Source organism: Cygnus olor, chromosome 4, assembly GCF_009769625.2.
Source record: "Cygnus olor isolate bCygOlo1 chromosome 4, bCygOlo1.pri.v2, whole genome shotgun sequence".
Lineage (NCBI taxonomy): Eukaryota > Metazoa > Chordata > Aves > Anseriformes > Anatidae > Cygnus > Cygnus olor.
In genome coordinates, this window is record NC_049172.1 from 70,906,916 (window position 1) to 70,932,394 (window position 25,479).

Genomic DNA, 25,479 nt, shown 5'->3' on the forward strand with positions numbered 1-25,479 from the left:
GACAGAGATGTTTCTTCTCTAGAATATTAATCAGTGGAATTGCAAGATATTTTAATATAGGACGCACTGTGATTTTACTCTATCTAAATAAAACTTCTTGACCTTTCATTATTTAAATTATTATTTTTTTCCTAAGTCTTATGAATTTATTTTTCTACTTCCTTATTTATTATTTAATATGTGATTTCATCCCATTCCATTCAAATTGGTAAACTAACCTTGTAACACTGAACACGTGCCAGTATACAGTTAAGAGCTGTGATTAAGGCTGTTTATCTGTGGTTCATTCTTTTCCATTTTCCACCGCAGTGTTTGTAGTATTTTGTTTTGACAAGCTTTTAAAATTTATTTTCTTCCGTGTGTTTTAATTAGGAAAAAATGCCAAAAAAAGAATCTTGCATTTGAGAAAAGAAAGGCAGAAACCTTCCCTCCCCTTATTTTCAGAACTTCCCTATTTTTTTCCCAGTTATTTGCACTTTTCAAATCAACTTTTTGTTCAGTCTCACAGAACTCCCACTTTTGGTGGATTTCTGACTGTCTGATGCTGTTCCATTAATCCCAGGAGGAATGGATTCATGATCAGAGCAGAGGTGAGGAGTTGAAAGTTCATGGAAGATGAATGTTCTGATATTATTCCATAATTTATAGTGTGGATATTGCTGCTATACAAAGGGAATAGATGGTATAGATGCATATGTTTTCAAAAGAATTAAATAGCTGATTTTTTCCTCAGTGGGAGCTGAAATTCTGCTTGTATCTCTGTATGACAGACTCATTCAAGCTTTCTCAGTGAAAAGAAGACTGATCAGAAAAGCACAGTACAACGGGAGAAAAAGAAAATGAACATTTTCAAAATTAGTTTTTTTTTTTTATTCTTTTGTTGAATTTGGTCCATTAACAATAGCTTAACTATGTAACTTAAAGTGTATTTTTTCTCTTCTGAAAGTTCTTTGCTAGAGGAGAAATCATGTTTAATTCTCTTCCTGTCTAAATTTTCCATTTTCTATTTAGGAGGTGATAAGTTTGGGGCCATAGTGGCTGTTACTGTTCCTTTCTATGCCCTTTGAGAGCTCAAACTATGAAATGAAGCCAAAGCTGCAGCTGCAGCAGCAAATATGCACTTTTTAAATGAGAAACATCTTGCTGATTTCCCCCTCCCTTCGGTAAATTTATGAATAAGATGAAGAATAACACATCATGTAACAATTAGGCCAAAATCTTTAACATTTCAGTTTGTAGAAATGAAGTTAAATACAGGTATAACAGCTTTTTCATGTATTTTTTTGTTGTTGTTGTTGTATAAACTATTGCACACACACCACCGTATGTGCCATTCTTCATTCAGAAGAAAAAATACCTTCTTACGTCTTTTCTGTAAAAGTTTTTACTCTTCGGTTTTATATGAATATTTGAAATTGGTAGCAATTTTATATACATCCATCACATTGGTATAAAATTTTGCTACATTTCATATAATAATTTTATATAAACAAAGCTTAGATTCAGTGCGTTATCATAACATTTGTTATTTTCCTGTCATGTCAGCTTCATGTACTTCTTCAGTTTGATTAATTCTAACAGTTGTCCATTGGAGGGGTAATGATTTATGCTGTGTGGAAATTCCACAATACCCTATTTTTCTTTGACAGCTGTATTTATTCCAGTGAGCTAATTAATGGGAATCCCAGTTGCTGATTTTCTGATGTGTTGACAAAACCCCAATCGAACAGCTGACAACTACACACTGTGCTTTCAGGAAGAAAAAAATGGTTTGTTTTCTTTTTTTCCTCCCCTGCTCTTCAGGTATAGAATCCAAGGACTGTCTATTTGAGAGAACAATGAATACAGCCAAATCTTTCAGTTTCACTTAAAAATACTTTTTTTTTTTTTTTTGGTAATAGTTTCTTTTTAAAATTTGTCTATAATATGGCTAAAAAAAAGGAAAAAAAGAAAAAACATTTGAAGCTAAAATAATCATATTTTACTGTGGCTCTTTTTTAGCTATCTGAGCTACTTCCCACAGTGGATTAAACAATGTGATTACAGTGATTAATTTTCTTTCATAGTCTCCTTTATACAGCACTCTGTAATCTGATACATAGAAATGTTTCATCTAGCAGTTAAAGGCAAGACATAACTATGGCTGCAAGCAGAAGACTGAAATATTTAAACTTGCAATTAAATGCAACTTTTAAGAGCAGGATGAACTTGACCTTATTTTTGAGCATCTCACTACACTGAGAGCAACTAATAATTGCCAATTCTCATAGAAAGTGACAAATTGATCATAATTTAGAATCTTGAAATCAAAATTGGATGCCTTTGAAAAAAAAATTCTTTAGCTCAGTCAAAAATTAAGACTGACAATACTAATTTATGGTAAAAAGAAAAAAAAAAGTAATGTCCCAATATGAGATAGCAAGAAATTCTTTGGTCCATGTTGTTTAGGAGTTGGATAATGTAATTACAGTGGATTTTTCTGGTCTTAACCGCCTGAATGTACAAAGAGCTGTTCAAATAACACGTGAGTACAAGCAGAAGATAAAACATTCTGAAATGAAGGATAACATTAGGGAGGCAGTCTGGTTTAGCAATTAGTGCATGGATTCACAAGTCAGAAATTCTACATTCTATTCCCATATCTGACATTGATTAGCAAGTCACATTAGGACCTATTATCAAAAGTCAGATATGCAGCTGATCATCTAATTAAGATCATCATGCTATTAGCATAACTGCATTTGCAAATCATGCATGCAGAGTTTTAGCCTTTGTTTAACCTTGATCTGTGATATGAAAGCAATCTGTGTTACAGACTTATACAACCCTCTTATTCTACGATTTGAGCAGCTCAGTTTTTAATATATTTAATCTCATCAGATTCTGTCAAACTGGGTAATATTACTTATCCCCATTTTAAGAAATTGGAAATGCAGCACAGAAATATGAGGTTTGGATTTCAAAAGATGATTAACCATTTAAAGATGCAGATAACCAATTAATGACATTTTCTTGTCCCAAAGAAGATCACATCCTTAACTCCCATATTTATTTTAAAGACTTTTTTAGTGCCTAAAGTGCTTTAGAATTTGGTTCTGCATCTTGTGAGGTCTAAGTTCAGTTGGAAATTATGTCCGCATTAGCAAGTAGCAGAGACCAATAGAAGTAGATTAATAAAATGAAATAGTCAGTACTAAGGATCTAGCATTCACATGTTTTAGGGGGCTTTAATGCTGGGCTAGTTTTAGTCTTATCCTGTGGACTGAATGTGATATTGGGTTCTGTGGACCCAAAGCTCACCTTCTGGTTACTTCCATTCCAAAATTCAGTTTGCATGGGGCTCCAAGACCAGTCCATAATATGAATGAAAGCATGGTAAATGGGAATGATCAGGAAATTTGCTTCAGAAGATCACACTCAAGGTAAAATATTTAAATACATAGACTTTCTCTGTGATTACTAGAACCAAAGCCACCTAACAATTATATTAAGTAATTGAATTTCTCTCTGCAAAGCTGGAGAATATTGATGTCCTGACCTGAAAAGCTTGTATTAGCAAGCATGTTTGGTCATCTAAAAGGTATGGTAAGATTGCTTTGTAGTAGCTCACTGAAAAGCTGGGTAGAAACAGTTAAAACTAACTTGAGAAGGGATATACTTGATTTATGGAATGTTAGCCAAATAACAAAACAAATATTTAGCTCCTGTCCAACTTTGAAAATAGTGCTGCATTCTGGGAGTATTTTAGTAAATATTCCAAATCTTTCTTGGCCAAGTTTATGAGAGAAAGCACTAATTTTCCATCCACTGAACTACTTTCTCATTTTCATAAATTTTCCACCTGATGAGAAAATGAAAGAAGAAATATCTTATTTTAATATATCTAAGTATATAGAAAAAAAAAAGAAAGACTTTTATGACATAAAATGCACTTTCATGCAATAAAAGAAATTAAAAGAGAGAGAAAAATTTTAAAGAACAAATATGATCAGCCAGGTAAAAATCCCCTGGATTTGCTAAATCCACTAGCTACTGTTTCATTCTTTTAAATTAATTATTTTTTTCACTCTTACATATTCTCTTTCTCTATATATGATGAACATATGAAGGGCGCTCTGTGAACTGATATTCCTAACCTAAATGTTCCATTTTTTTTTCCAAAATATGAAATTAACTTCTTTTATCATTGTACATATAAAAAACCACCTGTCCATGTGATATACACAGATGTCTGTGATTTTCAATGCTGTTTAGATTTCCTCCCTTTTTTTCTCATGTTTTGATTACACTGAAGAAATAAATACATTTGAGCATTACTCAAGAGAGATCAGCGAAAGAATGCTGGAAACAAGAGTAGTACATCATTCCTCTAAAAGCCTTTTCATACCCTGAAATATTACATCAGGGTGAAAAAAGAAAAGGATATAAACAACAGATACTGAAAACAAGCGAATGAATTGAATAGGGTCAGAGGTTAGTACCTCAAAAAGAAAAATCTACATGGATTTTAGACCAAAATTACTTCTTTGTACCTGGATTTTTTATTTTTTTATTATTTTATTTTATTTTATTTTATTTTATTTTATTTTATTTTATTTTATTTTATTTTTTCTCTTCCCCTAGGACCTCAGTTATGAGGTAATTATATTGGGTTTCCAGAATTTCTTTCTTTTTTTTTTTTTTTCCAAGTTCCTTGGTGAAAATCTGTCTTAATCCGCATCCTTTCTCTATCTTTGTCTCTGAGTGAAAACTTACAGTCTTGATGACTTGTATAAAATACTATGGATAACTTAAGACAGTCTTGTATCACTCTAGAAAAGCAAGCTACTTCTAGAGATTTTCCAGATGTTACTGTCCGAAGCATTTGTGGTGTGTCTCTTCAGAGGCTCTTTGTCTGACGGATAAAATAAAGGAGATAGATTTTTTTAAAGTATATGACCCTTTTCTCTCAGTACTATACACGCAGAACACCTCAGACATCCTTTTAGTACTATTGTACTTATTAATATTGTACTTATAATTTATTTCCATTCACATTATTAGCATTATGTATATTACCCTAATTTATGAACTGAGTTTTTAAAATCTGACAAAGCCAAAGAATCCTGCTGAAGAGCTCAAAAAAAACCCTCAGATATGGTTAAGGGAGAGTCATTCACATTTCCAAAGGGGTTCACTTAATTCTTGTCTATTTTCTCCCCTAATATCCAGCAGGGGTAAATCCCAGAGGCTGTCCTTGCTTCAGGTGAGAACTTCAATTCACAGTATGTCACCTTCCTACAAAAACCTACATTCTGTAACAGACTTCTCTTTCACTGAGTATTCCTGCAGTAGAAACTTTCTGATGTTATGCTTTGTTTTTCATCTACACAGATTCATCTGCATAGTGGTGTTTTGTTTCTTTTTTTTTTTTTTTAAATCTTAGGAGACACTCAGATGCCATGACAACAGTTAGCAGTATTAGAAGCTGGACAGATAATTATTTAACAGCATTGAGAGTTACTGCAGGGGTGAGACAAAGAGATGGACACATTTTAATTAATTTTGTAACACCTACCCATTTGCTCTTTTTTGGATTCTGCCTAATATGAATATATTCATATTGTCCTCATTCTGGACTACGCTATTGTAATCCAGACTTGGGAATATGAGTGTAAACCTAAAACATTCTGGCTCATGTATCTGGATCTTCTCTCCCCAGAAACCAGGGCCTAAGGAGAGTTGATGAGTCCAGGTCTCACCCAGATCTTATCTGAGGTAGGAAAATGGGCAGGGTGCATTTCTGGATTCAGAAGCTGGGAAAACCCTTGCAGGGACTGCAGAGTACCTCCTATTTCTGCTCCTTGTCTTCATGACAGATGCCAAGATGGTGTTTTGTTCATTGTTTAGCCTCCATTTTCCATTGTTTTGTTTTCAAAGGGTGTGACAGAGCAGCAGCGAGAAGGGCTGCTTCTGCTTTTTCCTGGCTGTGGTAGCCTGGGTCAGATGGACAGGGGGTGGGAGAGGAGATTACAGTGTCTGCATGCAGACTGGAAGACTCCTGAGAAAGCACATGGCTTGCTTGTAGCAAAGGAGCAGATCTACAGCCAAGCCTCAGAGGTCAAGGAGAGGATACATTCCTAGAGACCCAGAGGGATACTGTGTGAAGGCTGCTGCAACCCATGAAGGCAGCGAGAATTGCTGGACTCCAGAGCATCTGGAAGGAGAGACTTGTTCTAAAAGGAAATAGAAAATGGGGAAGATTTGTTTTCAAAACTTTTATTTAGTCTGCATCATCCAGAGGATCTGCATTTGCTTGATTTTAAGGGGTTGTCTGTGCTCAAAGAAAACACAAAGATTAGAACCACTTTAGTGTCTTAGGGCATGCTCATTCTGCAGATAAGATTGGTTAGTACTACCTCAAGGCTCAGACTTCCTCAGAATCACATCATAACCTCATAAACACAAATGTTTAGATATAAGCTTTCTGAGATGGAGGCCCCCTCTGCCTTATTTGGAAAAGACTATAGAAATATTAGTAAATTATCCCTGGGGTAATTTATTTGACCAGTCCTGCTGGTAGCAGAAGATGAATAGCTACTATAATGGACTAGATACCATGGAAAAATAAGCTTGCTGTTCAAAATCTTGAAGTTGATCTAATCTGTGATGACAGCTAGGCTCTGGTTAGTACAAGAGATCTAAGAGCATACTCTAATACTGTTTTCTTTTTTCCTCAGTCTTTGCATGCTTTTCCATCTGTAGATGCTAAAATCAAACACTTAAGTTCTCCAAAAAAGCATCTATCATACAATCCACACCACAAAGTGTTTTTTCCATTCTGTTTATCAGATCATTAATTTATAAAATCTGTGGTTCGACATTACAAATTCAAGGACTTATGAGCCCCCATGCAGTGGGCCAAGTTCTCTGCTGTCCTGTATCCTCAGACAATGCTAGCATGGTCCAGTAAAATGAATGCCTAAGTTACTGGATGAAATTATCAACAAAAAACATTGATCCCTCTGTGAACTGTACATAAAACGTTACACTCAAACTTTCTTTTTTAAACCCTTCCCTTTGTGTTTTGGGATAACTGACAGTGTTACTGAAAATGAACTGAATCTAGATGTCACAGGCTTTGTAGAAGCATTGCAACCTACATTCAAATTGTACAATTCTTATAAAAGAATTAAAGTTGCACCATACTTTGCTTTGTTACTATCTGTTGTACTACACCCGCTAGCTGAGATGACAAAGGATCGGTGTTAGAAAGTAATGGTTGGCAAAAATTTTAATACTTATTGTCTGATTTGACATATTTGATAGGACATTTTTAAAGGATCCAACAAAGAAAGTGTGTAAATAATTTGATACTGTGAAATTATGGGATTTCTGTGATAATGGTTTGGGGGTTGTGTATAGTATGTCTAGACTTATCTTCATAAATGACTATGCAATTCACTGTAGATTTTATGAACTATTGTCTTCAGAAATACAAATTTATTTTATTTTACTATGGTGGGGAAAAGGCAGGTCAAGCCATTCCTGTCACCATTGTAAGCATTGCAAAGGTAGCTTCTCATGCTAAGAATAAGAAAAGATCCTCTCACCTGCAGATGCAAGGACATGACTGTATGTATTTATATCAGTTTTTATAACACTAGAATAACAATTAAAGGAAAAATATTGATATTGTTGCTGGGGATGATCCAAAATTTCGCAGATTTATGCTTCTGCAAATTCTTTCACTGTCAGCGTCTCAGTATCTCTATTTTATTCACAAGTAGTAAAAGAGTAAGGCTGCTTACACAATCTAATTTGCCAAAAGTAACTTAGCCAAGAGAACTGTCAAAATCACTATTAAGATAAAGACATCTGTGTCTGAATTAGAACAGCAGGGAAGGCAAATGCTGATGTAGCTTCTGAAATAGTGAACATGAAAAGTAGGAGATATAAACATGAAAGAAATGTGTTAAACAGAGTATTGGTAGTGACTACCAAAAGCTTGTTAAAAGGAAAAGTCCTAGAGAAAGACTTCAGGACTTCCAGAAAAGGCAGAGGATCCACACCTGGAAAAAGGTAAAATTCTTTTTCTTTATATCATACTACAGAGTACTATAAACATACATTATTTGAGGAAACAGTGTATCCTTGTCAAATTTGATGACAATACCAAATCAGTGGGGTAACTGACAAGACAAACAGCAAATCTGCTCTCCAGGTAGACCTTCATAATCTTGAGGAGAAGATCAACATCAAAAAGTTCAACAAGGAGTCCACAGTTCTGCCCCTGGGGCAAAATAACTCATGCATCAGCTCAGGATGGGAACCAACAGGCTGAATGGAAGCACTGCTGAAAAGAACCTGGGGATTATTTTGGACCCCAAGCTGAATGAGAGCAAGCAGCACTTTCTCATCATGAATAAAGCAAAATACTGGGCTACAACAGGATTGCTAGGCCGGCGGACTGAGGGGTGTTGTTACACACTGTACTAAACACTGGAAGGTCACATAGATTAGTATATTCAGTTCTGAAGTTCCCAAATCAAGAAGGATGCTGAGAGAAAGGAAAGGGTCTAGCAGAGGCCTATCAAGACAAGTCAGACTAAAGTACATGACATATGAGGAGAGCTGAGGGAGCTCAGACTAAACTGAGCTTGTTTAGTCTAGTGAAGAGGAAGTTAAGGGCAACCTAATACCCTACAAAAACTTGAAAGGTTTTTCCCATCAAAGACAACAAAACCCAAATTCTTATTGATAGTGGCAGACGAGGTAGTAAGGTTGCACCTTGGGAAATTCAGATTGCTCAGGAGGAAAAACTGCTTCACAAGGAACAACATTATAGTTGGTTAGCCAGGTGAAGGAAATCTTCACCCTTGGTGCTTTTAAAGACTCAGACAGTCAAAACTGGCTTGACCTAGTTGGGGTACAGCCCAGCTTTGAGTAAGAGGTTGGACAAGAGACAGCCAGAGGTCCCTTCCAACTGGTGTTTCTAGGATTCCATGAAATAAAATGATTAAATATTTTTGATTAAATTGATTCATTAAATATTAAGTATTGTCCACAAAACATTTAGGAATACATTCTTGTACTTACCACATAGGTTTGCTGAGTCAAAACAATCACTAAAGAACATGATTTTACCTTCTATATACATCCAAGATTAGTGTTTAGTTTGCACTGCTTTTCTGAGCATTCATTACTAAATACGAGGCCTATTATTTAGATGACTAAATCAACACTATTAAATTTCCAATTTTAACTGGTCTGCCTTTTTCTATTATAGTAATTCTAGAGACAGCTAGGAATGTGTCATATTATAATGGTCATATAGGCCTATTACTGTCCATATAGCAAACTAAAGGTGAGAAAGGGAAGAATGTAAATTATCACTGAAGTCTTTACCCAGTTCTACGCTTATTTACCCCTCAGTTTTATTAAACTGTAGCACTTTCATGTAATATGTATATATATTTGCTTCTAATAATGCATTCAATTCATAATTATAAAAATGTCATCCAAGCAGCTGCTAGAACAGTTTCCCAGTACACGTAAGTGACAATATATTCAGTAAACTACATTGTAGCTTTGAAGAACAGGTTAGGACAAGAAGTGAAGAATGATATCCTTTCTTAATGGAATCTGCAAACAGAATTCAGGGTGGTTAATTAAAATGCTGTCTGGCCAATGGCTTTTCTATTGACAAAAGAAATTACAATATGAGTTTTACATATTTTAAAATAATAGGTCAGATTCTGATTATATTCATGCTGGTATAATCATAGGGTGTTTGTGTTGATGCTTATTTATATTTATACCAGTGCTTTAGAATTAAAAATCCATTCAAGCATTTCTAGCAATACAGTGCTTCCTAGAATGATACTTTGCACTGATTTAGTTTTAGAAGTAAAAGAAGTAAACGAGCAGCACAGCTTCCCAAAATATAAATTGATATCAATTTATCCTTTATTTGTTGTTAATGCAGAATATAATGGAGAAAACTTACATTCTCCTTGTTGAGGTCACTTTTTCATTGTAATAACTGATAAATAAAATTCACACTCAGGCACTTATGATTATTAATAATGCAGGGGTCTGAAACAGAAGTAAAAATTACAAGGAATTATATAACCCATTATATAAAGAGCAGTTTTCTTCAATTTCAAAATAACAAACTTTCTAAAAAATTAATTTCACTTTCCACAATACTGCCCAAAATAATCATTTAGAAAAAAAAAATAAATCTTACTTTTCATGTTTCCCTTACTTTTGTTGAGAATCAAAGAGTGAATAGAGCAGTTTATTTAATTCATTATTTCTGGATAATAGCAAGTTTTTTGTTGTAGACAAGGAGCCTAGCCTGTGGTCAGAAACAAAAATCTACATAATAGTCTTGTTTGTGCTGTCCTTTACTACCCTTAAGGCTTTTTGTGCTCTTATATATTCCATAAAATCTTTTTTTTTCTGCTGTCAGAGCTGTTAGTTTTGTTGAAAGCTTCTTCCTGTACATTGGGTCATATTTATAAACAAGTTATAAAACAGTTATTTATATATGCAGCATCATGTCTTTATTATAACTTCCCAATTCCATATGTTTTAAATGAGGATGTATTTGATTCCTTCAACAAAATGGTGGTAGTGTTGTTAATTAAGAGAATCCGTTTGATAGGGGTTGACTTCATAACGTTTACAAAATGCAGTAAAAAATGCTTTGCAATATTGCTTACTGTGTGGAGGATTACAAAATATGTGAAGTTTCCCATAATAAACTCAGTAGGCATGCTTTTAGTACTCTGCAGTATTATTTGTGTTCCATGCAGAGATTCTCAACAAGCACATGAACATCTCTATGGAAGTTGCTGTCATTGATCAATGTGCAGAGATAGTTGCATAGAGTTTTTCTATTCTCAGAACTCAAAATAATACTGTGTTAGCATGGATTTTTTTCAGAACTAATAGATCCTGTCTCTCAGTCAATTAATTACCTTCGTGTTCACCAGTGCATTTAGCTTTCGTATCTCTAGTTTCAGACAGAGATTGGTTGGTGCTAAATCAAGGGGTTCTGCAATGTATTTCATCAAATGCCACAGATGTATTCTGTCTTCCATTGAAATCAACTCTAGGTCACTCTCCTTTACAAGCCTTCGTTTTACTATTACATACCCAGTATTACATATGAAAGAAATCACAGATGTGTAGAGAACCTATGAGAGTATTAGATAAGTGATAGTTTTGTGCTGTAACCTGAAGTGTTGGAACAAGATCAGAAAAAATGCCATAGGACCATAGGATGCTTGAGGTTATAAGGGACCTCAGGAGGTCTTTAGTGCAACCTCCAACTCAAAGCAGGGTCAGCTTTGAGCTCAGATCAGATTACTTAGGGTTTACCCAGTCTCATCTTAAAGCCTCCAAGGAGGCAGACTGCACTGCATCTCTGGGCCAACTGTTCCACTGATTGACTGTTGTGATGGTCACAAATAGTGGACCTCTTACTGAATGAGTTAGAGCTATGTGCAGAATCTGATATATGAATGACTTTCCACGACAGGTCAATTCATTTTTAACATTACTCACATGACTTAAAAATGCAACTCTTAAAGGTATCATTTAAGTATATTAGTATATTTAAGTCCTTTAAAAACAAACAAACAAAAACAACAACAACAAAAACAACACAAGAGAAATCAACAAAACTTATGGTGAAGAGTTGCCTTGATAGTGACTACTTTAGAAATTTAATTTGGTGATCTTCTACAGTGTTGCCAGAGAGATAAAAACACGACATTTCTACAAGGCAAAAGAAGCATCAAGCTGGTTTTAGAAAGTCAACACGTATCAGACTGACCATGAGGTATTCTATACAGGCTGTACACCCAACGTAAAAAATTAATAATGGAATGAAGTAAATATATTAAGACACTTCTTTTTTATATTGTGTGTGTGCACAATACCACAAAAATAACCTGTCTGGTACTGCAATGAAGCTGTAGTACACTATATATTAGATTCTCTTCAAAGGAATTTTTTGTTTGAGTTCGAGGTTTTCTTGCAAATATCAAAAGTAAATTTAAAAGCAGGGATCCCCACAAGTGTCTGAGTCAGGTCTACAAGGTTAACATCTTCTAAATACTCAGCTTGTTTCAGAGTTCTGCTAAGTCATGTGTACTGGACAGTCCAGTGAGCTAATGCTGCTGCTGCAGGCACTCCACAGATTAGCACAGGGCTCTCAAAGCTGATCCTCATCCCACAGCTCAGAATACCAGCCTGATGAACAGGTCAAAGAAGCTGTTTTTCTGCCCAGATCTGTGGAGTTTTGGAGGATGGAAAAATGGCAAATTAGGCTTTTCACTACTACAAGTGACTTATATATAGATGATAGATGAATGCTGGAGCTGTTTCTTACTGAGCAGTGTCACCATGGTCAATAAAGCTGGAATTTTTCCTTATCTTGGTCTGAATTCTCAATGAGCCCTGAATTAAAAAACAAACAAACAAAGCAAACCAAGAAGCAACACAAAACCAACACCCAACACCCTTGTAATGGGAATTTGTAAACTCAAAATACAAGGTGCAGCAGGTTGAACTACCAGCAGGTTGAACCTTGATTATAGCCATCAGTGGGAACATTTAATGAAGTCCAGCTGCTTTTAGATTCAGTAACAGATAAAGATACCTGAATCAGTTACTTATGTGGGCTAGGTGTCTGGCCAGCAGAGAGCCTAATAATACAGTTAGTGGAGACAAAAGAGCTACTCATTGGTTATTCATTTGGTCAAATATAGGTATGTATTAAAGGGTGAGCTGAAGAGTTCTCTAGATTATATTGACTATAATGATTATACCTCCATTATACATAGTGGTAATTTACATATCTAGATCATATGCATACACATATTTTACATGCCTTAGTCTGCAAACTAAATCCTTATCCCAAAAGCCAAGTTGAAATTCAAAGTTGCCTTAACTACCATTGCAACATCCAGTATTGGGAATCCTTAGTTCTCCTATATAAGTGTTGTATTTTATAAAGTCTTCCAAATCAACACCATAATTTCTTCATGGTACAATATTTTGCTGCTTATCACTCTGATATTCAGATTTTACAATTTAGAGGGTTTTGACTGAATGTAAACCTTTTGGCATTTTTGAGTGCCCATAATCGTATGTGTATCCATGGTAACTGCAGGAGAGAAAGTATGGGTGTTTAATCCTTGTTAAGTAATACAATGTTATGTTTTTCTTGGTACACAAAGAGATGCTAGTTATTCAGAAGCATATTAAACAGCCTGCACATATCAAAGTTGTACATATACTACTTACCAGCAAAATGGAAATTGTTTTAGTAAGGTTTTAATGTAAGATAATATTTTAGGAATAGAGAAACAAAATTTCTGGAGCTTCTGTTCTGAATAAAGGTGGGCAAGCTAACTTCAGATCAGTCATTTTAGTCAAATCTCCTTTCTCTTAATCTTACAGGTTAATCGAAAAGTCACAACTAATCATGCTAATCTCATTGCTTACCAGGGAAAGAGCTAAATTATTCTGTGGCTAATCAAAATGGAATTTACACCCTTTTAATGCACTATATTCCTGTGTAACAGCCTAAACGTGTTCATATAAATGTTTTCATATAGTGTAAATGATGCAAGAATCAACATGATACTAAATGTACTGCTCTATCTTTAAGCAGAGTTTTTTTTTCTTGTCTTATTATTTTAGGTTCGCAAAAATACAGAATATTTTAGAAACAGTTATGACTGTTATTTAAAAAAACACAACATTTTTGTTTTATACTTTCAATCTTTCACCCTTTGAATCTTGGTAAAGCCTGCAGAAACTGTAAGACTGTTTTCTTATTGACAAGAAACAGCAAGAGTTGCACACAGACACAAACAAAATTAAATACAAGGCACAGTTCAGCACTGATGTTTAAGCAAAATAAACCTTGTCTGCCTTAAGCATTCAGGGTCCATAGAGGTATGCATATGGATGGAAAATAGGTGTACCTGAAAACACACAGGCTTGAAAAAATATGTATATATTGTTGTAAAAGAAAAAAAAATCCAATTCTATATACAGGCAAAATGGTTTCTAAATGGAAGTCTTTTCCCCCAGTTTTTCATGAGTTTTCATCTGTTTTTAATGGGACATGCACACCAAAGAAGGAATGCATGCAGAGATTCTGATGCCACAGCAATTTTTTTTCTCCAACTACTGGCCCACAGAAATTTGGCATCTGTGGCTTCCCAGCCATGAATGTAATTCATTGAGTGGAAATCTGTTTGTTTTTTGGGGGGAGGTTTTTTTTTTTTTTTTTTTCCAACTGTGAGATACTAAATTTGATATTCTGTCCTTCACAATGTCAGAGACTGATTATGCTTAGCACGGTTTCCATTTAAAGTAATAAGATTGGGAGTTAGTATTTTCTGACATTATTAGGTGTGTCTTTTTATTTTTTCCCCTCCTTCAGCCATGAGGGTAGCAGGTGATGAGAGGGGGAAGGGAAGCTAATTAAATAAAATTTAAATTTGCTGTACTTTATCCAACAATTTCACCGTGGAAACCAAAAAAGATAAGAATAAGTTTGCAGGTTCTGAAGATTTTATTCCTCCTGAGAACTCTGTCTCAGCAGAGCACTTATTGTAAATAAGGAATGGTCCACTGTAGGAATGTTAACAAAGAAAACTTCCATTCTGGACCAGGATTTGAGAGAGAGCCTAAGGACTATAATCCAGTTTCCTTCTAAGTACCTTCATACTTTGAGGAAAGAATCCTTCTACAGTTTTTCAAACTTCAAAGTCCCTATTTCCCACATTGGTAAGGTAGGAAAGTAAAATATCTAGGCTCAGTTTTTTTCCATTAACTGTATATTTAAGCTGAAGAGTCTGATAACCTCAAGAAATGGGAGTAATGGTATTCTAGAAGAAGGATTAATCGATTACCCAAAATTGTAGATCTGGAAGACATCTCAGATGCTCAGTACAAAGCATCATGAGGTACTATTCTAAGAGAGAATCAACTACAACTTTTCTCATTTTTGATATTTCTTTGTGTAATCTGTACTAAGAAACCTCAAATGACTTCCCAAGTTCATGACTTCCGACAATTCAGTCTTTCATCAGTTAGTAAGTTTTCCTTATAATATCTGAGCCAAATTATGCTGCCTGCATATATTGTCCTATTCCTGGAGCTATTCATAACATGTAGTCATGGAACTAGAATGGTCTAGTCTGGTGATGTGCCTTTTGGCAGTAATTTCTGTTTGAGAGGAAGAATCTGATCTCCAGAATAATTCTGTGCTGGATGCAGAACTAATTGCTTTGTTCTTCATTTAAGTGTTCTCCTGGAAGTGTCACAGTATGTTTCAATATGTGAATTTAGCTGGATCAGTAATTGTGATGATAAAGATAACCACAGAACCGACTGAAGTTTAAAGATCGAATTGTTAAAATATAATTGTGTACTACTATCTGCAACATATTCTAATACTTATGGGACCTTTTTATAGCCTCTAGAAGGCTGCATGAGCTGGAGACATCACCCACTTCTGATATAGGTAGACTCAATTCTCTAAGGAACCTGCGGATCTGGAATTCTGTGCATAGGAGGGCGAGAGCTGGATGTAATTCACATAACATCCTCCAACAAACACTGAAAAAAATGGTGTAAAAATATCCACAGTCTCTTTGTCCATTTTCTTAGGGAACTCTGGCTCCTAGAACAGAAGTAAATTATGGGAAACATGGATGTCTTCACTGGGAAGAATATAGGACGGAGGAAGAAACCTTGGAAATAGAGGGCACAACCATGTCTAAATAGTTAACCTGCTACAGTGTTCCCAAAATCTATCCAGATATACCTGAATTATTGATATTGGGTGCTGAATCCATGTATATTGAAACTTTCAATAGATTCCATTTTGCCAGGACAATAGGGAAATGAACGTCATTTAGACATCACAGTTTATTTGTATCTTGGCTTTTCTTGCTGATTTACCATGGGTGGGAGGCAGAAGGGAAGGAGAAATTTCCATTTAAAGTGCCACAAAGCTCAAACTGCTTGGCTGGTAACACCCTCCTGGTGGACAATCACTTATGTCACTTAAGCTATAATCCTATGATGGCCTGGGATTCTCATCTGAAAAATAACATCTTTTTTTTTCCATATGCTGTACCATCTTATTAGATATCTGTGGAAGTACTTCAGTGACATTCCTCACAATTTCAAAAGAAGACTGTGCAAGACTTTCTTCATGGTTCATTGTAAACTTTTGAACTTCCTCTGCTGATCAGCCGCAGTAGCATGTTAACCTTATAAGCATGGCACAAAGCCCTTATTTTTCCTACAGGCTTTTTAAAAAGGCTGTAGGGAAAATGATTTAAAATAAATATTAAACATTATTTTTTAATTGGGTCACTGTATTAAGCATAATTCTTCATAGGCAACTTAAATAATTTTAGTGAGTTAAGTATATGTACTGTGTTACAGAAGATGTATGATTTAACTTTAATAATGAGATTTTTATTTGGGGGTTTTTACTCTGAAGACAGCTAAGAAAAATTTCAGAGCTTCCCAAAACCACTCTTTCCAAAGAAACCACAATGTTACAGAGCCCTTTCATCATCCAGCATACGGTACCATAGAACACAAAAATATACACTGTACTACTTTAAATTAATTCATATTTGCAGGAGACAGTCTGTGTGAGTATGTGCAATTATGAAATGCAACTTTTTTTTCCTCTTGACTTTTTTAGCTGCCTCACCCCTTTTATTTGAACACATGCATATGGTGTGTGAGAGTGAGCAAGCTCTCTGTAAATGTTTGGAAGGAGCATCTGTCAGACAATAAAACTTACAAGAAAATATGCTTCTCATTTAAAGTGTATTCACTAGAACTATTCCAGCGTTGGAATCAGTTCATTTGTATAACTTAGAGGCATTAATAAGAACAGAGAACTGTAAAGTCACCAGAAAACCCGAATTATTAGTAAGAATCCAAGGTATTTTTTTTTTAAGCATTTCATCTATTCGGCATTACAAGCTTCTGATAGGAACCTGAACCAGTTGACATACAGGAAACCTCTGATAGTCCATCCAAAAAGATTGCAAGTAAGAAGATGCCATGCTTTTTGCAAACCTGGAAAGTCTAAAGATTACAATAATTGTTGGACCAAAGGGACCCTCTTCAGGCATAAATAGCAAGACTCCTACTGTCTTCTCTTGCAGACCAACTCAGCTGCCAGCAAAAGCAGGTGCTCTCCCCCTACCAGTGCTCCAGAGGAAATATTTAGTAAGTATTCACTGCTCTTTTTACAAATTAATATATTATTAGTGTTTTAGTTATGTTTGCATAGTTCTCTCAAAGGAAAAAAAAGCATTTAAAGAAAGTTTTTCAGGCTTATTTTAAACAATTGCTTGAGTTCAACAGCCTGATGCAATTATCATATTAATTTAAAAACAAAATTTGCACAGCCTATGACAGCAACTTTTAAAAAATATTGTTTTTTAATAACTCTGTAGCTTTAACAATCTGAAGCAATTGCGATATATTTTTTAATGCACAAGTTATGACAGCAAAGTAATTTATATATATTTGAAATATATTTGATTTTAAATGTTATGCCATAAAATAGTGTTTGTAGGACACAAATTTAAAATAAATCATTTCTTTTGGCAAAGTAACCTGCAATTTAATCTTTAGAAGAATAAATATACCACTAATGTTTTCCACAGAAACAGTTGCTACTCTAATTAATTCAAGATGTGACTCTAATAAGCTTTCAGAAGAAAATCAGAAACAGATTTTTCTGAGGTAGTACTATGAACAAGGTTAAGATATTTTTATTTTCATTAGAAACACTTGTCCCAGGTAGAGTTACAGATTTGTAGTATATAGTCTGGAAATATCAAATCCGAAAGCATTATAATAATGTTTTTAGAAGCATAACAATTTTAGTGTTTTGGATATATGTTTTCTTTTTGTTATATCTTATGCTCTGTTACATTTTATTAGGTAACTCTTATTCAGTTTTGAGTTTAGAGTGACTAATACGTCTAACTTTTTTTTTTTTTCCTTTTCATGTGGAAGGGAATGGAAAACTTGATGTTTGTCTACTGCTCCAGCAAAATTATCTGGACATTGCTTGTAACAATTCTAGGTTATGCCAGCAGCCTGCCTGTGCGTGATGATTCTATTTGCACAGCAGAGGAACTTGCAAAGTACAGCATAATCTTCACAGGGAAATGGAGCCAGACTGCTTTTCCTAAGCAGTATCCACTTTATAGGCCACCAGCACAGTGGTCATCAATGCTAGGTAAGTGAAGTATGTATAGTTTTAAGACCAGATAAATCTCTTGACCACTGTGATTTTTATTTATTTATTTTTTCTTCTCAATAGTAAATTTTAATATAACTAATGTAAAAAGAAAGAAAAGAGCCAAAGTTATTAAGAATGAAAAGCAGAAATTGAAGTGTCCACAATGCTTTCAAAAATCTACAACTGTTTTCAATTGACTTCTGTTTTCAATTGGTTACAGCTGAAATAAACAGTGATAAGTCAAATGTTTTAGTGTTCACTCATTTTTATACACTCTTTTTTTTTTTAACCTCAGAAATAAAACAGAGAAACTGAAGAAATAGGGACAATCTAAAACAGACTTTTATGTCATGCAATGTATTCACTCAAATAGGTGTTACTCATAGTTCTGACTACAGCATGTGGAAAAAAAATGAATATGCCAGCAATGGTGTACGTGATTTTGCTGAAAAGGGTGAAGCATGGGTATTAATGAAAGAAATAGAAGAAGCTGGAGAGAAAATTCAGAGTGTACATGGAATCTTCTCTGCTCCTGCCATTTCCAGTGGTACAGGACAAACTTCCACTGAATTAGAAGTGCGTTCAAGACATCCCTTAGTAAGTAGATATGCACATATTAATCTTTAAATTTATCTTATTTTTTTATTTTTTAATGGTTACTATCACACAAAATTAAATATTTGAGTTCTCATTGGTAGGAATAAGATAATGCAAAAATGTTACTAAAAGAGCATGTCAAATTGCAGGGAGCACTGTATGGGTTATATAAAGCAGAAGTGTATAAAGGACCATTTCCTTCAAAAATGTTAAGTTAGAAGTGTATAAAGGACCATTTCCTTCAAAAATGTTAAGTTACAATTACAATAACTGGGACTGGAATATAAGTGATGCAATCCTGATGGGTTGTTTTGTTTCATTAGGTTTCATTTGTTGTACGAATTGTGCCAAGCCCCGACTGGTTTGTGGGTATTGACAGCCTAAATCTCTGTGAAGGAGACCACTGGATGGAAGAAGTATCAGTAGATCTATTTCCATATGACGCTGGAACAGACAGTGGTTTCACATTTTCCTCCCCGAACTTTGCCACTATTCCACAGGATACAGTTACAGAGGTAGGTGTATATACATAGTTTAGTACCCTGTACTATTTTGAGTCCTCCCTTTAAAAGATAACTACCCTTTAATTACTCAATGGATTCTCTTGTGAAATTGATTTCTGTATTTGAGAGTGCTAACGTGCTCTCTACATGGATTTATTAATAGCTGATTAATTGCTCTTGTTCATTTTCTATATCTTGTTATTTTATTGAGTAAATGTAGATGGATCATAAAAAATTGGCTTACATGTAAAGTTATGTAAAATATGAGCATTTTAACATGGTTTTAAATAATCCTTAAAAATAGAGGAAAATAAAAAGATTCCAAAAAGTCTTGGCATGACTGAAAGTGTCTAAACAGGAAAATTCTAAGTTGAGAATTGTAAGTACTGATTTGGGGAGGAGTTTTCAGTAGAAAGTATTGCTGAAACCTGAAACTGCTACATTTGAGGAAAAGGAGCTAATGGAAAGCAGAGACCTTCTTCATTGCTACTGCAGTGACCCCACTTCCAGTCTTCTTTTCTTGCTTCTTGCTTTTGTCATTTATGGGTGGTGGGAAACAGAGCATCTTGACTCAAAGGTTTTGAATACTATAAACATTCAGTCAGTCCTTTCCTTAAGGTCAGTTCTTCTAAAGCCAAATGCTGTGCTAATGAGCAGTGAGAAAAAGAACAGAGAAGCTGGAAAACAATCCATCTGGCCTCCTATACCCACATAACAGCTGCTACAGCATACCTAATACTATTATTTAATAATCTTGTATTTTCTCTTGTAATAATATCCACTGCTTCCCATCAAACCATTCCAAATATATCCCTTTTTTCAGTACCTCCCATTCCAGTCCTCCATCCAAAGGTTGGCACAATTCATTGTGCCCAATCCCAAAGCATTTTGTGTAAAAAGTCTGGGATTACCGGCAGTAGTCTGGAGAACTGGGATTCAAAGAAACCATTTTAATGCATTTTGCTTGCCAAAAAGAATCAACATGATGTGTAAACATGATTTTCCAGTTATTTCTTACTAGTATGATGTAGTCTCTTTAAGGTTTCCTGTTTATTTCACAGATCACTTGTTCCTCCCCAAGTCACCCAGCAAACTCATTTTATTATCCCAAACTCAAAATTTTGCCACCTATTGCTCAAGTAACAATGGTGAAATTAAAGAAAAACCAGCTGGGTCTTCCTATACCTCATCTTAATCAGCCAGCTAAAAGTAATGAAATATTAGACTCCATCTCAGGTAAGTGATTGGCACTTTGATATGCTCAATTCTGTTATTTCCATTCATTCAGAAAATATGTGGAAATCTGGCGGGTGATGTGGATGAAATAGGTGATTAGGCAGAATATTCTATCTGTATTGCAATAGTTTCCAGACTTACATATGGGAAATAAAACAAGCCAGTTGACATAAAAGAGAATCCCTGAAAAAATAAGGAATGAATTTCATATTTGAGCTGTAGTTCAAAGGGTTGGGTTATATCCACAGTGAGGGTTACTCAAGCCTTAGTATCACTATAGATCAGTGAATTTTATGAGAAATAAACAATATTTGATCAGAGACAAAGTTTCACAAATTATTTGCAACTTTGAAGTAAGTACTCCCGCTTAAATTCTTGCATGATGATGGAAAAAGAGAACTAGTACTGTTGTTTCTGGGTCAGAGGGCTTAGTAGCTATGTGAAATAAGAATTTAAATAATTCAATTGATTTGGACATATTTGTGATAGCAGCAGACATCCTGACAACAAAAACATTGTTCTCTTTTTTTCTTTCCTTAAAAATTTACCCAAAAAACTCATTTAGGTAGTGGTGACGTTCAAATATCTGACTCAAGTCAGTCTGAAGGGTAATTTTCCAATCTCCAAAACAAAAAATACTATATCTGTTCCAAGGGAAAGATATCAGTTAGTGTCTACCTTTGGTATTCTCTTTATAGTCTTCTAGTGATTTTTAATAAATTGTAAGAGGAATGGTTAAGCATAAGAAGACTGACATCCCAAATACTATTAGAGGGACAGCAATGGGCTAAATCCCCAATGTATTTCCAGAATATCTGCTATGTTCCAAGAAGAGCTTCTCCAGAATAAGTTTAAAGATTGAATGCCCCTAGCTTTGTCCTAAAGTCACCTTGTAATCATTAAAATAAAGCTAATTCTCCACACAATTTATACTTTAATAAGTGCATTTCTCTATCAACTTATGCTTAAATGTATTACTATTAGCAAACAAGACATATTCAAAGTGAGTGCTTCAAATCACATTTTCAGTCATGTCTTTCCCACAACATTTGAAAGGAACATTTGGCCCTTTTTAGCATTTAAATCTAAAACAATTCATTTAAAGTACAGTATTAAAAAAAAAAAAAAAACATTTTTAAATCCTACATCCTCATTTTATAATATATTAACCAGTAAACCAGTCTATTCAAAAATATATTCCTTAAGCAAAAGGACAGATTTAATTATCAGAGATCAAACTGTGTCACTTGTTCCTGCTAGAAGCACGGGTATTGGTGATTACAACAGAAGTAGTGGGTTCCACTGTAATGCCAGAAATTTATACCAGAAGTCACACATTTGATACAGTAAATCTGGAAGCTGGTATTGTGCACAGTTATTTTACCCACAAATGCTGTAATACACAGATTTGATGCAATTTCCTGTGACAAGCAATATTTTTATTTAACCTGTTAAGGAATAAGCACCTATATTTTTAAGACAGATATTTTCAATGAAAGTATACAATATGAAAAGTACTTTAGAGTTTCTGATTTATTTAGTTCCAGTATTAAATTAAATTAAAACTGTATTGAAAACACATTTAGTATTAGAAGGCTTGTAGTTACAGAATATCTTTATTGGTAAAGGGAACTGTAGCATACATACTGAAAAATATTGAGAAGATTTACTGATTAAAAAATGTGACTTTTGTTACTTCTGAAGCAAATTTGAATTAGAGTTCAATGGAATTTGATATGAACAACTACAGGAACAACATACATCACCAAAGAAATATATGTATACATAAATAAACTAGATAAAACTTTTAATCCTGGTGTTTTTAGTAAGCTATGCAATGGCAAATGAGTTATAAAATTGACAGTACGTTTTTTGGAATGTAATCTTTTGAATGCAATTACTTTAAAAATAGTTTTATTTGATGGGAATTCTATATTTTCAATTCAATAAATAATCTGCTGCACTACTGATGTAGTACCTCAGACAGTCTCTAGACTGCAACAATAATAATACCTATGTCCCTGGGTTTAGGAGCTGAAAACAGACTTTTTTATTTATAAGATGACATATGGATTTTATTAATATCACATGTATTTTTGTATAAGAAAGGACACTACTTGATCATCATTCCTTAATGCTTTGCCAACTATGTATTTGCCTTAAGCACAAATTTCTGTAGTTACCTTTTTATTGTGTATATTGCAGAAACACCACTGGACTGTGAGGTTTCCCAATGGTCTTCCTGGGGTCTCTGTAGAGGTCCTTGCAGAAAACCAGGGACCAAGATCAGAACTCGTTTTGTACTTCTTCACCCTGCCAATAATGGAACTCCTTGTCCAAATCTGGATGAAGAAACAGGATGTGAACCAGATAATTGTGTCTGAAATAAATAAAAGATAATAATTTAGATAATTTAAAAGTAGGATAAGTTTAACTAAATCTAAACTATGTCATTCAACGTTCCTTATAATTCAGGTATGCTGCACTATTTTGTGGAAAAGATATTAGACTGGTTTTGAAAGTTGTTGTTTAATATCAAGATTTTTGGGTCGTTAAATCCTTAAGGTTTAGTATGACAACAGTTCTCGATCATTTACAGACCAGAAAACCCAAATAAATCTTTGTTATAAATATACTGTAAGTTCTTGGAGTACCCTCTAGTGGCAGAAAAGAAGACATTTGGAAAGATTACGCTTCACACATGTAAAAATCTTTCTATCACAAAATCTAAACTGGTAACATTCTTAAATGCTGTAATTTGTTGATTTACAACTATTTATACCTAGAAATTAATTTTTCTCTAAATTATGTTTATTATAATTTATTGGCATTTTTGTCGTCTTTCTAAACATGTTTTACTTGCCTTTCTTCAGAAACTACTTATATAAATCAGAGTGACCAGATGTTTGCAGTATGGCTAAGAGAATAGTATGACTGAGTAAACTTGTCTTGAGACTTATGAATACATGAAAATGTCTTTTTTTTTTTTTTTCTCCCCTCAAACATGAGAATACATATCATGAGGACACTCAACCAATAAAATTACTAAAAAAAAAAATCCCGGAAGTTTGGATACTAGTACAAAAGTTCTGAACTTAATTAAAAATGTTAAATGAGATTTAAGACCTGACTGATAGTTGGTGGGTGTCCCCCATGAGAGAGTTGTCTGAAAAACTTTTAAAAAGTTATCACTGTTGACCATAACATAAATTATATAATTCTCTTTATATGTGCGGTAAATGTCTTCACCTTCCTTTAAATGTATTTGCTGTTATTTGGGTCATCCTAGCCTTTGGACAGAGAAAACTTAATGACGTTTTAATATTATCTAAGACTGAGGTATATGCAGATCTAACAAAACACAGTATGTCAGAAACTGCTCCAGATGGCAAGTTTTAATGCTCAAATAACTGTTATAAAATGAATGTAACATATGTGGCTTATAAAGAGTTGTGGCTACCAACTGGAAAAGAATTTTGAAGTAAGACTGTTCAGTAGGTGATATTTATAATCAACCCAGAAAACTTTTACAGCACATTGCAATTCTACAAACACAAAGCAAAGATATTGAACAGGAGATGTTGGGTTGCATATGTGTAGGTTCATTTTGGAATATATCAAATATCGCAATCTTTATTATGTACTTAAAGGAACACGCTGTATTCTCTGTAGAGTAGAAACACATAAAAAGTTCTCTATATATTTTTACAGGAGATAAATCTTGCAAAGACCCAAAGAAACTTGAACCTTTATCAGGCTAAACTAAGTTGGTCTTGCAATGCTGATGAATGCACAGTTGTTAGAGCTAAGTATAGGAATTTCTACATCTTACATTCTTCAGATTCCCCCTGTTGCATGTTTTCCAAAATTATTTCAGTATTCTTTTTATTATACTTTCTTTTCTTGATGTTCCCCTGTGTCCATTCTATAATGGAAATAGTGTTATTACATTATCATTTCCATGTTTTGTGTTTAGTCAATTTCTACATCTTTTCCATTTTTTCTGTCTCCTTTTTATATTATTTTTTCCTCATTTAATGTTTTCTTTTCTGTTATATTTTTTCTGTTATATTTTTCTGTTTTATTGCATAAACTTATTATTGCATATACTTAAATGCTCTCTGAGGACAGAAACTAAATTCAAATTGATTCATCAGCTGCTCATAGGACTAAACTCAAAAAGGGTCTTGGGCAGAACTCAGATGCCAGTCTAAATTATGAATTAGTGAAAACAATCCCACAAAGTTTTGCTGAAGTGCAAGGTATCCTTGAAAGAACCTTCCAAGACCTTCTCTTAACACTAAAATTTTGCTTTTTCACATGTTCAGAATAACCGAAGGGCTAAGCCCAGCAGAAAAATACCTCCACCTGTAATTGTCTACATGACTCAAATGTAGGATGTCAGCCCTGTAGGATATGATTTGAAAGCAGAGTCCCTCATATTCCTGAAGCCAAAAGTTTCCCAAGGAGAAGATGGAGTAGAAAGGGAAGTGAATATGCAAAAGGTCAACGCATTTCAGTAAAGTCCAATTAGTGATAACTTTCCTTTCTATTTTAGTGTTTACATATGAATATTCATTGCAGGTTCCTTCAAACAAAAGTTTCCTACCCAGTTAGTTATGTGGATAGGCTTTTTTTATGTAAGCAGTGACTTCAGAATACGCTGGTAAATATGGAATCCTGTTTGGATGCCCCTGTGGTACTGTAGTATTTGGAGAAGGCCATAAGTATAGTTTCAGATATTCACTTTGCAAATACCAGGGACAGACATTTCTTGGCAAAACTGTGGGTACAGTGAGTTCTAGTGAAGCACATTCTGATGATGGAGCACATTTCTCATAA

At 34.3% G+C, this 25,479-nt stretch overlaps 1 protein-coding gene across 5 annotated transcripts; it reads left to right on the top strand.

Annotated features, from left to right (window-relative positions):
- Positions 1-411: 411 nt before the first annotated feature.
- Positions 412-23,594, top strand: SPON2 (spondin 2). Of its 5 annotated transcripts, none has more exons than XM_040556185.1 (7): positions 412-590; positions 17,211-17,274; positions 18,073-18,298; positions 18,675-18,898; positions 19,222-19,413; positions 20,463-20,637; positions 22,843-23,594. In XM_040556185.1, exons 3-7 carry the CDS (start codon positions 18,076-18,078, stop codon positions 23,019-23,021), a joined length of 993 nt encoding a protein of 330 aa, XP_040412119.1. In that variant the 5' UTR covers positions 412-590; positions 17,211-17,274; positions 18,073-18,075; the 3' UTR covers positions 23,022-23,594. The 5 variants fall into 5 exon arrangements, with proteins under 5 accessions (XP_040412119.1, XP_040412123.1, XP_040412121.1 ...); XM_040556189.1 differs by lacking the exon at positions 412-590 and adding an exon at positions 5,739-5,757; XM_040556187.1 differs by lacking the exon at positions 412-590 and adding an exon at positions 12,471-12,764.
- Positions 23,595-25,479: the final 1,885 nt, after the last annotated feature.

Excerpts from the sequence above, each read along its gene's own strand:
- SPON2 (XM_040556184.1), top strand. The coding sequence starts at position 17,107 with ATGCTTTTTGCAAACCTGGAAAGTCTAAAGATTACAATAATTGTTGGA. Across the intron at positions 17,275-18,072 it reads TGCTCCAGAGGAAATATTTA|GGAATGGAAAACTTGATGTT; the intron begins GTAAGTATTCAC and ends TTCATGTGGAAG. Across the intron at positions 20,638-22,842 it reads AATATTAGACTCCATCTCAG|AAACACCACTGGACTGTGAG; the intron begins GTAAGTGATTGG and ends TGTATATTGCAG.